Genomic DNA, 14,346 nt, shown 5'->3' on the forward strand with positions numbered 1-14,346 from the left:
ATATCTGCCATGTTAACTATGAAGTTTTAAATGCAAAAACAAACAATGCAAGACAAAATGTATCTACATCACCATTTGCAGTTAATGTTAACTCTAAATAAGTGCAACTTGTTTATAAATTAGCGAGAGATAAAGAAATACAATTTGATGAGTAAATATGAAAAAGAAATTCTCTCAGAATTAAAAATGTTTTTTTTTTTTTATAATTGGCACTCATTTAGAGTTTGGGATTTGTGAAAGAAAGCTTTAAAAGGAGCAAACCTGATTGGCTGTGGCTGTTGCGGCGAAGGGGACACTTGTTGCAGGAGTTGTTGCTGCAGAGACAGTGGCAGACGTAGCGCTGTGCATCATGGGTACTTTCAGGAGGGGAACCATGGAAGCAATGAACAGGAGGGTGTAGCATTATGGTAACAGAAGTGGTATTTGGCATGGTGAATATCACACAGCAGCAAGCCATCATGGGTTAAACCAGCAGATGGCATGCAATCACAGTGCAAAGCAAGAAAGCGTGGGAGAGAAATAAAAAAGGGAAAATAGCTTATTACAAGTACAATTAAAAGAAGTTTTGCCAAAAATAATCAGCGATTCCCAGAAAAGGCAAAAAAGAAAAAGGTTAATTGTCCAATTGTGCATCTATCAAAATGATAAATAATTTCGCAATTTCAGAATAAATTGTCTAATTACCTTAAATGAAATCTCTATAAAATAGTAAAATTTTATCACTGTTCTCTGGTCATCATTGAAAAGTATAAACCATTTTAAATTTGGACAACAAAACCATCCATATTTACTCTTCCTCTGTGCAGTGTAAATAGGTTATATGAATACACATTAAAAAAAAAACACTCAAAGTTACAAAATATCCAAAAACGTGTAAATGGCTGAATACCAAGATATATTTTGACTCTGACCTTTTTCTTCAAGCTACAAAGACATCTTTCTTTACTCAGGGAATATTTGGCTTTCTTGTGCAAGAGAATCCACTATTATCCATAATTTTATGTACCTATGCAAATTTTTGGTGTATTAGAAAAGCCTAATGAGATATAGAAATTCCTCATGGAATACATTTATATAAAACCGATTAATGCAATGAAAATATGAATGGCTTTGTTTTCAAATTTGAAATATATGATATAAATTAAATGTGCAACTCTCAGTTGTCACTAGTTTTCCAAAGTTACCCTACCTTTTATTCCTTTCTTGTCACCTATTGCTCACGAATGTAAAAATGCTTAGAAGCACATTTGCCCTATGCCAGTGATAAAGCATTCTAGAAATATGGTCTTGATCTTTTTATCTATAATGATAAAGCCACTATTTAATGTTTAATGGGTTTGGTGTAGGTGTCATGATAAAGCAGTTCTCAACCAAGATTTTGTAAGACACTGATGTGTTGCCAAAAATTTTGATTTAGAGAGCAAGCCACTAATTTCTACTGTACGTCTCTGCCTGTTGACCGCGAAAGACACAAGAGGGAGCCAGATATTTTGTCGCTGCTTCCCACTGCTGCTTCTCTAACAGGCCAGGTCATTCAGTGGTGGAAATAAGTATTTGATCCCTTGCTGATTTTGTAAGTTTGCCCACTGACAAAGACATGAGCAGCCCATAATTGAAGGGTAGGTTATTGGTAACAGTGAGAGATAGCACATCACAAATTAAATCCGGAAAATCACATTGTGGAAAGTATATGAATTTATTTGCATTCTGCAGAGGGAAATAAGTATTTGATCCCCCACCAACCAGTAAGAGATCTGGCCCCTACAGACCAGGTAGATGCTCCAAATCAACTCGTTACCTGCATGACAGACAGCTGTCGGCAATGGTCACCTGTATGAAAGACACCTGTCCACAGACTCAGTGAATCAGTCAGACTCTAACCTCTACAAAATGGCCAAGAGCAAGGAGCTGTCTAAGGATGTCAGGGACAAGATCATACACCTGCACAAGGCTGGAATGGGCTACAAAACCATCAGTAAGACGCTGGGCGAGAAGGAGACAACTGTTGGTGCCATAGTAAGAAAATGGAAGAAGTACAAAATGACTGTCAATCGACAAAGATCTGGGGCTCCACGCAAAATCTAACCTCGTGGGGTATCCTTGATCATGAGGAAGGTTAGAAATCAGCCTACAACTACAAGGGGGGAACTTGTCAATGATCTCAAGGCAGCTGGGACCACTGTCACCACGAAAACCATTGGTAACACATTACGACATAACGGATTGCAATCCTGCAGTGCCCGCAAGGTCCCCCTGCTCCGGAAGGCACATGTGACGGCCCGTCTGAAGTTTGCCAGTGAACACCTGGATGATGCCGAGAGTGATTGGGAGAAGGTGCTGTGGTCAGATGAGACAAAAATTGAGCTCTTTGGCATGAACTCAACTCGCCGTGTTTGGAGGAAGAGAAATGCTGCCTATGACCCAAAGAACACCGTCCCCACTGTCAAGCATGGAGGTGGAAATGTTATGTTTTGGGGGTGTTTCTCTGCTAAGGGCACAGGACTACTTCACCGCATCAATGGGAGAATGGATGGGGCCATGTACCGTACAATTCTGAGTGACAACCTCCTTCCCTCCGCCAGGGCCTTAAAAATGGGTCGTGGCTGGGTCTTCCAGCACGACAATGACCCAAAACATACAGCCAAGGCAACAAAGGAGTGGCTCAGGAAGAAGCACATTAGGGTCATGGAGTGGCCTAGCCAGTCACCAGACCTTAATCCCATTGAAAACTTATGGAGGGAGCTGAAGCTGCGAGTTGCCAAGCGACAGCCCAGAACTCTTAATGATTTAGAGATGATCTGCAAAGAGGAGTGGACCAAAATTCCTCCTGACATGTGTGCAAACCTCATCATCAACTACAGAAGACGTCTGACCGCTGTGCTTGCCAACAAGGGTTTTGCCACCAAGTATTAGGTCTTGTTTGCCAGAGGGATTAAATACTTATTTCCCTCTGCAGAATGCAAATAAATTCATATACTTTCCACAATGTGATTTTCCGGATTTAATTTGTGATGTGCTATCTCTCACTGTTACCAATAACCTACCCTTCAATTATGGGCTGCTCATGTCTTTGTCAGTGGGCAAACTTACAAAATCAGCAAGGGATCAAATACTTATTTCCACCACTGTACATATAAGGTGCTGCTCCCTCGCGCATGGCTGTGATCCTAGAGACCTCGCCCCCATCTTGCTGGCTCTCATTGTTGGGTAAAGAAGGTGAGTTTTAAAAGGGGGATTTTAATGGGGAGAATGGAATTTGACAGTCGAAAGAGACAGGTGAATTCTTGGGGGGGGGGGGGGGGGGTAAGGATTGAGCCAGGAAGGGTGGGGAGAGAGAGAGAGAGAGAGAGAGAGAGAGAGAGAGAGAGAGAGTGGTCTGACCTCAGAAAGGGGTGAGACAGAGGGGGTGGGGTCAGCATGAACACAGGGATGGCTTAACCCTTGGACCAGGTGAGGCACTGGTTTAGGGTACTGTGTTATAAAGGGTGCCAAAATCCACAGCCTCTGACATCACCGCCAGTGCTTCACCTGCTTTAAAGAGCAAGCCTTCTCTTCCCCCCTCCTTGTGAGTCTAGCATCTCTCCCTTGTTTGTTTGGTCCAGCATCTTTCTCCTTCTTTCCCCATCCTCTGGTCTGGCCTCTCTCTCCCTCCCTCTTTCACCGAGGTCCTGTTCACTTTACTTTGGTTTGCGGCAGCAACAGCAGGGTGAACAACAGGTGGCTTTTGTCCCACTCCTGCGCCTTCCTTTGCCATGTCCCGCTCACAGGAAACTGCATCAGAGGAAATAGAACACAGCAGAGGAAAGACATAGGGGCGAGCTGAAAGTCGCCTGTTGTTCATGCTACTGCCGCTGCCGGCAACCAGTGTAAAGTGTACAGGATAGAGGTGAAAAGGGAGGGAGAGAGACTGGACTAGGGGCGTTTGGAGAGAAGGGGAGAGACGCTGGACCAAGCAAGTGAGGGAAAGATGTCAGAACCGTGGAGAGCACTGGATATGGAAAAAATGTGGAGAGGGGGGCACCAAAGTAAGCTGACTTAGGGCGCCATAACTCCTTCAGCTGGCCCTGCATGAACATATGTTTGAGAGAGAGCATGTGGGTGACAGAATTAATCAGCTGCCTCAATGGAGAACCCTCCCCCCACTATGATGGTCCCAGGTTCAGTGTGTCATGCGTGTGAGCAGCACCAATCACATGTACAGCATCAGAAAACAAAATTGAGAACCATGTGATATTAATGCAATTCAACTCTTTGATTTAATAATAATACACTTAGGACTACCAATATAAGCAGTTCTGGGAAACTCTGATACCAATCTTCTAACATATAGCGAAAGATAAAAGGCACACCACTATGACAATTTCAGAACACTGATGAAGTTGGATTCATTTTTCTATATCTGATGGGAAAGGTCTTTTAAAAATGCTAGCACAATATAAAGAATGCACAGAGACACAACATTTTGATAGCTGAAATGCAAAAGCAAACTGGTGTGCATCTTTTTATATAACTTCAGCAAGTTGTTTCAGCAAGTGAGACTATGAACAATAGTGGTTATTTTCTAAGGCAGATCCAAAACATTAGTAAAATCAGAAAGCCAAATGCTTACCCTCCCACTAGTTTTTTTTTAATTACAAGTAGTTTTTTCAGGTAATTTTACATTCTTGGAAACACTAGAAAGCAAGAATTATATATATGACAGTACAAGAAATAATGATAAAGAAGTTTGGAACCTACCAATACTAGTAGCGGGTGTCATGCACAAAACTGACCCTGCATTTCATGCAATGATAGGTGAAAAAATAAAGGGAAAGAAACAGGTTAGCTGTTTAGAGTTAGCACTCAAGATGAGATTCAAGCACACTCAGGATAAGTATTAGAAACACACAGATCACTATTCAAATGCCACACTCACAATTCTTTAAAATACCAGCTGTAGCAGTAAAAAAAAATAACCGGGTAATTCCGTGCTACAATCCAGACAGTGGCCAGTGCTGAATATCTGGATAAGGAGGTACTATTGGTAATATTCAGTCTGCTATCAGGATAACTAATCTGGATAACTTAGGACAGTCTTCTATCCCGATAGCAGACTGAGGGGGGATGTTAACAAGGTGTGGCAAACTGGTAGGCTTTTACCGTACCTTGGTTTATCATGGAGTCAGCAACTTGTAGTTGCTAATTCTCAAGATAAATGAATAATTCTGCTTGTGAGACACTTTGAAAGCAGCATTATTCCAGTAGCCTGGGAGAATCAGGCCTGAAAGCCATGGCTCGATGCTCCTAGGCTGGAGCTTAAAGGAGCTGTGATGTTGTCCACTCACCCCCAATCACAACCTGCCACTCCACATCACATCCCTCCACCTCCAAAGGACTCCCTCCATCGTTGGGGCCTATCAGTTCTTCACTTGGTGATCCAGTGGCCCTAGGGCAGGAACGATCCCCAGTCACTCCTGCCCAGCTGGCACATCTCCAAAATGGCATCCTTAGCGGTAGTCTCAGACTACTACCTCTGGGGGTCATGATTCTATATGTGATGGGGGTGGGGAGTTGCTATGGAAGGAGTATGATTGAGGATGGGGGGATGGCACTGCAGCCCCTTTAAGGTCTAGCCTGAGAGCATCCGGCTTCGGCTTTGAGGCCCGATGCTCCCAGTACTGTGAAATAACCCCAGCTTTTAGCAGGGGTTATTTTACCATCATTTTATTGCCATAGCACTATTTGCAGTATGCACCCGGTGTTCAATGCCAGTTGCGTTATAATTTTTACATATTAATGAACTTCACATGCAATGGCATCTTCTGCATCTCATTACTATGTAACCTGTGGTGACCTAAAAATTGCTGCGTAATGGCAAGACAAGCTGCGTTAGAGACCTTTAAGTAAGGTTAAGGACCTAATAACATGGGTTACTACCTTAACGCAGTTTGATAACTTCCCCCTGAATATTGCTACTATCTGGATACATTCTGGGACCACCTTGGCAGTATCCACATAGGGCTACATTCTATATATGGTGCCTGAAAAATCCACACAGAAAAAAATTACACCTAGGTATATACTCTAAAGTACACCTAAATTTTATAGAATAGACTTAAATTTCTACGTGATAGAATATGCCAAGCGGTTCACCACGTGACTAAATTTGGTTGTGTCCATTTAGGCCACGGTGTAAATCCTGATGCCTAAATTAGGCGCAGATCGGCTATATTGTATAATCATGCACAAAGATTTTTGAAACGCCCATGCCTCGCCCCCTTTCAACTATGTGACTTAGAATTTAGGCGCACCACGTTATACAACACACTTAGCAAGTTGTGCGTGTAAATCTCAATTAATGGCAATTAGTACTGATAACTGTGTGTTTACAACCAATTAACAGCATTAATTAGCTAGTTAACCAATTAAATTATGCGCATTGTTATGCAATATGCTTCGTTTTTTGCGTGGATTTTCAGGCACCATATACAGAATCCGGGAGAAAGTACATATGTGGTCTGTAAAGATATTCAGAGGTCTTATCTGGATAGTGCTTCTAAATATCCTAGTCAGCAGCACTTGTCTGATAGCAGCAGTTATCCAAACAAGTACTTCCGAATAGCGACCCAATAGCTTTTTAAGGCCATCCATAGTTTTTGTTATACGATGCACAGATTTAATATATTATTAACATATTACATTAATTCTTTCAGGCTCCTTTTACTAAGCTGTGGTAAGCGCCAGCGAGCGCTTACCACAAATTAAAAGGACTTACCATGGGACATGCTGAGGCGTCCTGCAGTAAAAGTCCAATGTGTGAGAGCAAACCAGGTGCTAAAAAATTTCTTTATTTTTCTCTGAGGGTGTGTGTCTGAGGTGGAGAGGGGCGTGACAGTGCAAATCAGTTAGCACAGGCACATTATCACGTGCTGATTAGCAAGGGATTCACGCATTAGCCCTTACTATCTATAAAATAGATGGTGGCAAGGGCTCATTTGCTATCTTTTGGTAATGGCCATAGTGCTTGGTATCCAAAAGTGAGAAAGACAACTGTGGCTCTAACACATCAAATACGCCAAGAAATTTAAGAGTCCTGTATTTCTACAAGATATATATAATACTTGTATTCATTCTAAACAAGGGGGAGACCTCAATAAACCCGGACGCTTATCAGGATTTTCGCGTCTTTAACTGGGGTTGTGATGTTCATCATTGGTCTCACCACCTTGTGATGTTCAATTTTTTTAGTTTTAAAAATTCATTTTTTTTATTATTTTAATCCTTCAGGTTTAAAACATAAATTTACTTGATTCTTATTCCTTAACTCTCTTGATTTTCCTTCAACAATGCCTTTGCATATTCAACTTATTTTGTATATATATTTTGTAGAAATACTGGACTCTTCAATTTCTTGGCGAACATTAGTGCTTGGCCATTAATTCAGAAAATGGAAAATATGCCATTTTCGGGCTGTGGTAAAAACGACCTTAGCACATGGGAAAAACCTGCGTAAGTGCGTGCTAGGGCCACTTTTTATCGCAGCTTAGTAAAAGGACCCCTTTGTATTTATTTCATTATCAACTATGCCTTATAAAACACAAGCACTTTACATATTACTGGATTACTAGAAAACTGATTTTTCTTCTTTCGTTTGGTTACATTCACTAAATTTACAATTTTAGAATCTTATGAAAGAAAACTACCAAATCAGTCCCTGGGATGTGCAATCTGATTACTCATGCGAACTCAATAACTATGGACCTCTTTTACTAAACTCCACTTGCATAAAAGTCCATTTTGTTGGCAATGCTATGCGAGAATCACTAGTGCGGTTTGGTAGAAGAGGCTCTATATGCTTTATTAGCTATACCAAATATTATATGTCCCATTAAGATACAAGGAGAAGAGGAAAATATGTTTATGTTCATGAAAACATCCCTTGAAAAAGAACAAGTGACCAGCATTACAGTAGGGAATACAAACTGATTCTAGAATATGTTTATGATTATAATGGGTATTGTTTTAAATATGTTTCTTATTATATAATATTCTCATGCTTCCCCTTGCAATATCTCTATATAATATTGAAAACATTCAGCAATGCAGATTCACAAACCTGTATTTTAGTGATAGGAATGAAAATAATTTAATTTTAAAAAATCTATCGTTCACCTTTTTGTCTAGCAAAAAGACACAAAACATTAACATTTCCATCTTAAAAACACAGCACACCACAAAAACATTACAACTAACATATATTTACATTATAGGGCAAATCAGCCTCAGAAAATGAACAAATGAGACTAACAGATTTTTATTATAAAATTTGGAGAAGGGCAAGACTTTTTTTCTTTTGCTAAAAAAGAAACAAAAACTATGAATGATCTTATCGTGAAGATTAGCCCTTTGAAGATTATATGCTGTTCCCTTTCCATTGCGGCTGTCCTAAGGCTTTTTCTTGGTATAATACTTGTAAGGGAGAAAACCTTGCTGCCAAAGATCATGGAGAGGATAATTTTCAATACAATAAAAAACACCCAGAGGAATCATACCAATATAGGGGGTCTTTTACTAAGCAGTGGTAGCGTTTTTAGCTCACAGAAGAAATCAGCTGGCAGTAAACACTGAGACAACTATTATGGGCCTTATTCTATGAGCATAATTTATGCTCCTAAATTATGAGCATAAACTAAGCTTGTAATTTAGAAGCATAAATTTAGGAGCATAACCTTTATACAATAAGGCCCTAATAGGCCCTTTTACAAAGGCGCATAAGGATTAGCATTCTCGCCCAGCTACCGCGTGCCCCGGGCAGTAAGTCTGAATTTGGCACGTGCCAAAAACACATGGAAGACAATATTTTCTATTTTCTACCGCATGGCGCTTACTCAGCTGCAAACCTACCGCCCGGGTAGCGAATGAGACCTTACCACTAAGTCAATGAGTAGCAGTAAAGTCTCAGGCCGAAAATGAACGCGTGCTGGTTTTTATTTTGCTGCACGTCCATTTTCCAGCCCCTTAAAAAAGGTCCTTTTTCCAGGATGCGGCAAAAACTGGCCCAGCATGCACTCAAAATACGCACTCGCACTGCCGCAGGACACTTTTTGTTGCGGCTTAGTAAAAAAAAAGGCCCCTACGTTCCTATAGTTGTCTCGGCGTTTAAAGCCAGCTGATTTCTACCGTAAGCTAAAAACACTACCACGGCTTAGTAAAAGACCCCAACAGGATGTGAAGTTTGTATAAATAATTGTAAAGTGAAGTTTTAAGATACACTAGGGACTCAGTGATTCACTAAGGCTATGGCTTAAAATACAACCGTACAAAACAATTTTATGTTTAGCAGGTTTTCTTTAGTTTTACATTTAACTTTAATATTATTTCAAATAGATTTTCAGAAAAATGAGTAGTAATGAGGCAAAGCTTGAATTATCAAACAAAATAACTATACCGCTGGATTCTATATAGTGTGCCTAGAGATCAGTACCGAAATCCTGCATAACTTAATTGGCTTAACAAGCTAATCAGCACCGACAGCAGCTCTTAACAAGCAATAATGAGCACTAATTGGCAATAATTAGAATTTACGTGCACAACTTGCTAAGTGTATTCTATAATGAACTGTGTCTAAAGTCTAATGCGTGCAGTTCAAAGGGGCGTGGCTATGGGCAGGGAAATGGGAGTTCCCAAATTTATGGGCGTAGTTACAGAATATGGCCCAGTGTGCGTAAATCTACGTGCGGGGATTTACATCACATTTTTGTTGGTGTAAATGGAGGTGCATAGTTTTAGGCCCTGGGATATGAACTAAGCGTATTCTATATACTGTGCCTAAATCTAGGTGCTGCTTATAGAATACTCTTAGGCGGAAATGTTTACTGCGTGGAAATATTAAAAAAATACTTCCGCAGCGGTTACCCGGCGGTAATTGGGCAGCGCCACATGCTATTCAGTTACAGCCATGTTAGCACGGGAGCCCTTACTTGAGGTGGCAGTAAGTACTCCCCCCCCCCCATGGTGACGCGGCAAGAACAATCTTACTGCATGGCCATGTTTTTTTCAGCCTTTTTACGCACTGCAGTAAAATGGCCCCCACCACTAGTGCAGGGCCCTTTCTACCGCAGCTTTGTAAAAAAGGTCCCTTAGTGCACTGTGGGCACTTACCACACAGTAAGTACAAAACTTCACCACATTTTAGTAAAAGGGCCCATTTGCTTTGCTGAATAAAGCAAGAATTTCAAAACTGAGTGAAATGACATTTTTTATTTCAAAAAGGGTTGCATTTCATGTTTTGAAAGTTCACATTTTTCTCAGCTTTTTTCAAACCAATCTGCCTTTAGAAATACTTCAAAGACATTTTCTGAATAGTTCTGCAATATGTCTGCAAGTGCTTTACTTTCAAAGGCAGAACACAAAAAAGTGAATAAAGCAACCTGAATGTCTTTACCTTTTGCAATTTTGTAGACACAATACAAGGTCTTCATAGAATTTCTAAATATCTAAGCTGGCTTATATTTCTCCAAGAGAGCACATCTGTGCACCTGCTATTGGCTTTGAAGTGGGACTTTAATGAGTGTGTACATTTCAAATGTAGAATCAATAAAAAGCTTACATTCAAAAGGGCTAAGTTAAATGATCACCAAAGGAACTTATCTCCTATCAATGAGGCAGACATGCTCCTACAAGCAACGTTATAACCTGGGTCTATAAAAATAGCTGTCTACATATCATGCACTTAAAAGCAGATTTAGATTTATTATTTTTAAAGATGCAGTCTCATCCTTTATCCATAATTTAGGAAATACATTCTACTGTTTAACGTCAATCGTTGGAATATATGACCCATCCTAATGCTCCTTCTTTTCTCCCACTCTGTGACTAAGGAGATGAGAAGGTAATAATAACAATACTAATAAAATGTATTTATTACATTTTACATGCAAAGCATATTGACAAGTACAGATAATCAAAAAGTAACATATACAAAACTTACATCACCGGAAACATACCCACAGTAGAAAATTATTATGATTATTATTATTTTTTAATTTGGGGTTTTGCCGGGTTCTTGAAGCCTGGATTGGCCGCTGTCGGAGACAGGATGCTGGGCTTGATGGATCCTCCCAGTATGGCGGTGCTTATGTGCTTATGAAACTACCACTGAGCTCCCACGCTACCCTGTCTGTAGGGCAAATTTAACACGTGCTACCTGTGCCGTGGCCCTGTATTTTCAACTTCAAGATTTCATAAGAAGTTTTCCGGTTGGCTTTTTGAGGACCAAAGAAATGTGTTCAGGTAAGTAGTTTGTTTAATATTGTAAGCTGTGCACAGTTCATTTGGGTACTTATTTTGTGTTTATTTTTTCCCCCAGCCTTGCTTTTTTTGATTTCAGTAAGTAGAGACTAAGCTAGCAGTTCTTTAATAAGCAGAACCAGATTTTGTTGGGGTGGTATTTTTTTTTCTCCAATGGGAGTTGTTTTCTACCACTTCTTTTTTCTAGTTTTAACAAAAACCTGATAGTGGTCCATTCAGGGGTTTAAGGGCAATATGTAGCTCCCCCTGGGCTGTTGAGGATTTTTTTAATTATTATTCAAAAATTGTATTTCCAGCTGACTGGATCTCTCCTTATCGATCAAATTTGGCAAAATTATATTTAAACTTTAGTACTGAATATTTTGCCTTCCCCTATATTGTTATACAAGTTTCTGTATGTCAACGTTCACATTAGTGCATGGTACCAGCTGAGAGTTAATGCAGAACCACTTATCGCCTCCTATTTAGGAGGCATTAAGTTCTCCCGTGTTAACTTTGTTAGCCAACAGGTGCACAGTACGTGTAATGAACTATCTGGCTAACCCACTCTCTGCCCATGCCATGCGCCGTGACAGAAAAATTCTGAAAAATTCAGTAACACGCAAAGTACAGCAAAACCCATTAATGCAGTTTGGGCATTAACCTGCATTAAGAGGTCCTTTTAACAAGCTGTGGGAAAAAGGGCCCAGTGGTAGAAGCGGGGACCATTTCTCCCACGTCAGGGCCCTTTTTACTGCAGTGGTTAAAAAGCCCCTAAAAAAATGGCCATACAGTAAGATAACTCTTACCACATTGGCATGTGGTGGGGAACACTTACCGCCACTCACTGAGGTGGCGGCAAGGGATCCCAAGGTAACCCTGAAAAACTGTGTAGCGTGTGGCAATGCCCGAGTACTACAGGGTTACCACTGCGCTAACCACTTCTGGGGTTTTAATTTTTTCCCTGGAAATGACGCTTTTTTGATCTGGTAGTAGTCCCTTAATGGTGTGTAGTAAGCCCGTGTTGGCCTTACCGCCGCATTGTAAAAAAGCCCCTAAGGAGGAGATTCTATATAAGGCATGTAAAAAAATCAGCGCTGAAATCAGTGCCGACTAAGCGTATTCTATAATTGGCACCTAGATTTAGGCGCCAATGATAGAATACGCTTAGTAGATATTTCAGTGTCTAAATCTGCATGCACCCATTTACACCAAGTAAAACATTGCGTAAATCCCGGCGTGTAGATTTTGGCGCACTGGGCCATATTCTATAACTAGGCACTTAAATTTCAGAACACCCATGAAACGCCCTTTTCCCTGCCCATAACCACACCCCTTTTTGCCTGTGCACTTAGAAGTTCAGCGCACATCATTACAGAATACGCTTAGCGAGTTCTGCTCCTAAATTCTAATCAGTGCCAATTAGTGCTCATTACTGCTTGTTAAGTGCTGATATCAGCGCTCAGTAGCTTGTTAAGCCAATTAAGTTATATGCAGTGTTATAGAACCCACACCGATTTCAGCGCCTAAATCTAAGTGCGCTATATAGAATCCGGGAGTAAGTGCATAACGCTTTTTTGGAAAAGGGCCTCTTAATTTTCAGTGGAGCTTGTTGTGGTTTACTAGGCCTTTTTATGGCCCTTTTCAGCCCCAAGGCATAGCCATTAATGGACTGTAAGAGGGGGGGCCTCCCCTCTCCCCACTTTGGTAACATCAAATGAGAGAACTGGAGGCAGTGTCAACATCTGTACTGCGAAGAGTCCACCCAGCAAAATATCAGTCTTGGCTACATCATTGTTTCAATGTGAACGACTAATTAGGAAGAATGCCTTGGTATTACTTGAAGAAAATACTGCTTTGTATTAAGATAAATTGCTGCTTATTTGCAAGCTGTGAAAACAGAACAATAATTAAGTAAATTTAAAAGCGATGGAGTCTTGATTTGGTAGTATCTTATTAGATCTTTGAGGTATTATTTCCAGATCCTCTGTGCCTTTTCTATCCTAAACAAGACTCTACAAAGAAATTTATCTCATAGATACATAACATGATTTGAAAGGATATGCTAGCCATAAGTGGGCAAGCAAAGAGGGAGCATGAGCAGAGAGGTAGTAGATATATATTATCCCCCCAAAAAATCCTAGTTAATTTTACTTACAGGATGGCTGAGGGAAAAGTAAGGAGTCTGGTGTTTTTATAGGTATTAAAGCTTCTAATAGCAGAGGCATGGCTGAGTATACCATGATTCCAAAGCTGACACCACTGTTACTACTTCCCTGCTACTCACTCGGAGGAAGGAAAGGTGAGTAACGGAGTGCCTCAAGAATCGGTGCTGGGGCTGATTCTGTTCAATATATTTGTGAGTGACATTGCCGAAGGGCTAGAAGGTAAGGTTTGCCTTTTTGTGAATGATACCAAGATTTGTAACAGAGCGAACACTCCGGAGGGAGTGGAAAACAAGAAAAAGGATCTGCAGAAGAATGGTCTAATGTTTGGCAATTAAAATTCAGCGCTAAGAAGTACAAAGTGATGCACTTTCATGAATGAGTTATAGTGCAAATTTGAGCAGCCTGCAAAGCAGTTTCTAGGAAAAAGGATGTGTACTTGCTTAGCTGAACTGGTGGTTAAAAACAGTTGGAAACTGTAGGTGCGGAAGGAACAAACAACATATAAGTCAAGGCCAGCTGACTACGAAGTCATCTGTTTGTTATAGACTATAAAAGTTAAGGAAAGACCCCTTCCCAGCTGAAGCCTTCCACTGATGAGTGTGATGCAGAATTCCCAAACTTCTCTCAGGTTGTGAAGAAGAGGGGCTATCCCAGCTGACGGCCACTGAGATGATGTTTATAAGTTTGGTGCTGTATTTCTAAGCTGCTAATAAATGTATGTATTCTTTAGTACCATTGTTTGTGTAAGTGTGTGTTTTCTTGCTTTGAACTCACTGGGATCCAAACGGACCTACTACAGGTATCCAGAGACTTATATAGAGGTATTATCACCTCCTTTTTCCTGTAGGCCATTCCTCTCCCTATACCCCCAAGCATCCTTTTGGCTTTTGCTGTCACCTTTTCTACATGT

The 14,346-nt window shown here is 40.6% G+C and overlaps 1 protein-coding gene across 10 annotated transcripts in view; it reads right to left on the bottom strand.

Annotated features, from left to right (window-relative positions):
• Positions 1–14,346, bottom strand: part of MBNL2 (muscleblind like splicing regulator 2) — a 314,090-nt gene that overhangs the window by 50,788 nt on the left and 248,956 nt on the right. For 7 of the 10 annotated variants that reach the window (XM_030201362.1, XM_030201367.1, XM_030201366.1 and 4 more), the window contains 2 exons: positions 4,738–4,773; positions 262–356 (listed from right to left, as the gene is read on the bottom strand). The exons of the other annotated variants lie outside the window; for them this stretch is intronic. In XM_030201362.1, the coding sequence (XP_030057222.1) occupies positions 262–356; positions 4,738–4,773 (131 nt within the window). The remainder of the gene's footprint in view (positions 1–261; positions 357–4,737; positions 4,774–14,346) is intronic. 10 annotated transcript variants of the gene reach the window in all.

This window comes from Microcaecilia unicolor, chromosome 4 (genome assembly GCF_901765095.1).
Source record: "Microcaecilia unicolor chromosome 4, aMicUni1.1, whole genome shotgun sequence".
Taxonomy (NCBI): Eukaryota; Metazoa; Chordata; class Amphibia; order Gymnophiona; family Siphonopidae; genus Microcaecilia; species Microcaecilia unicolor.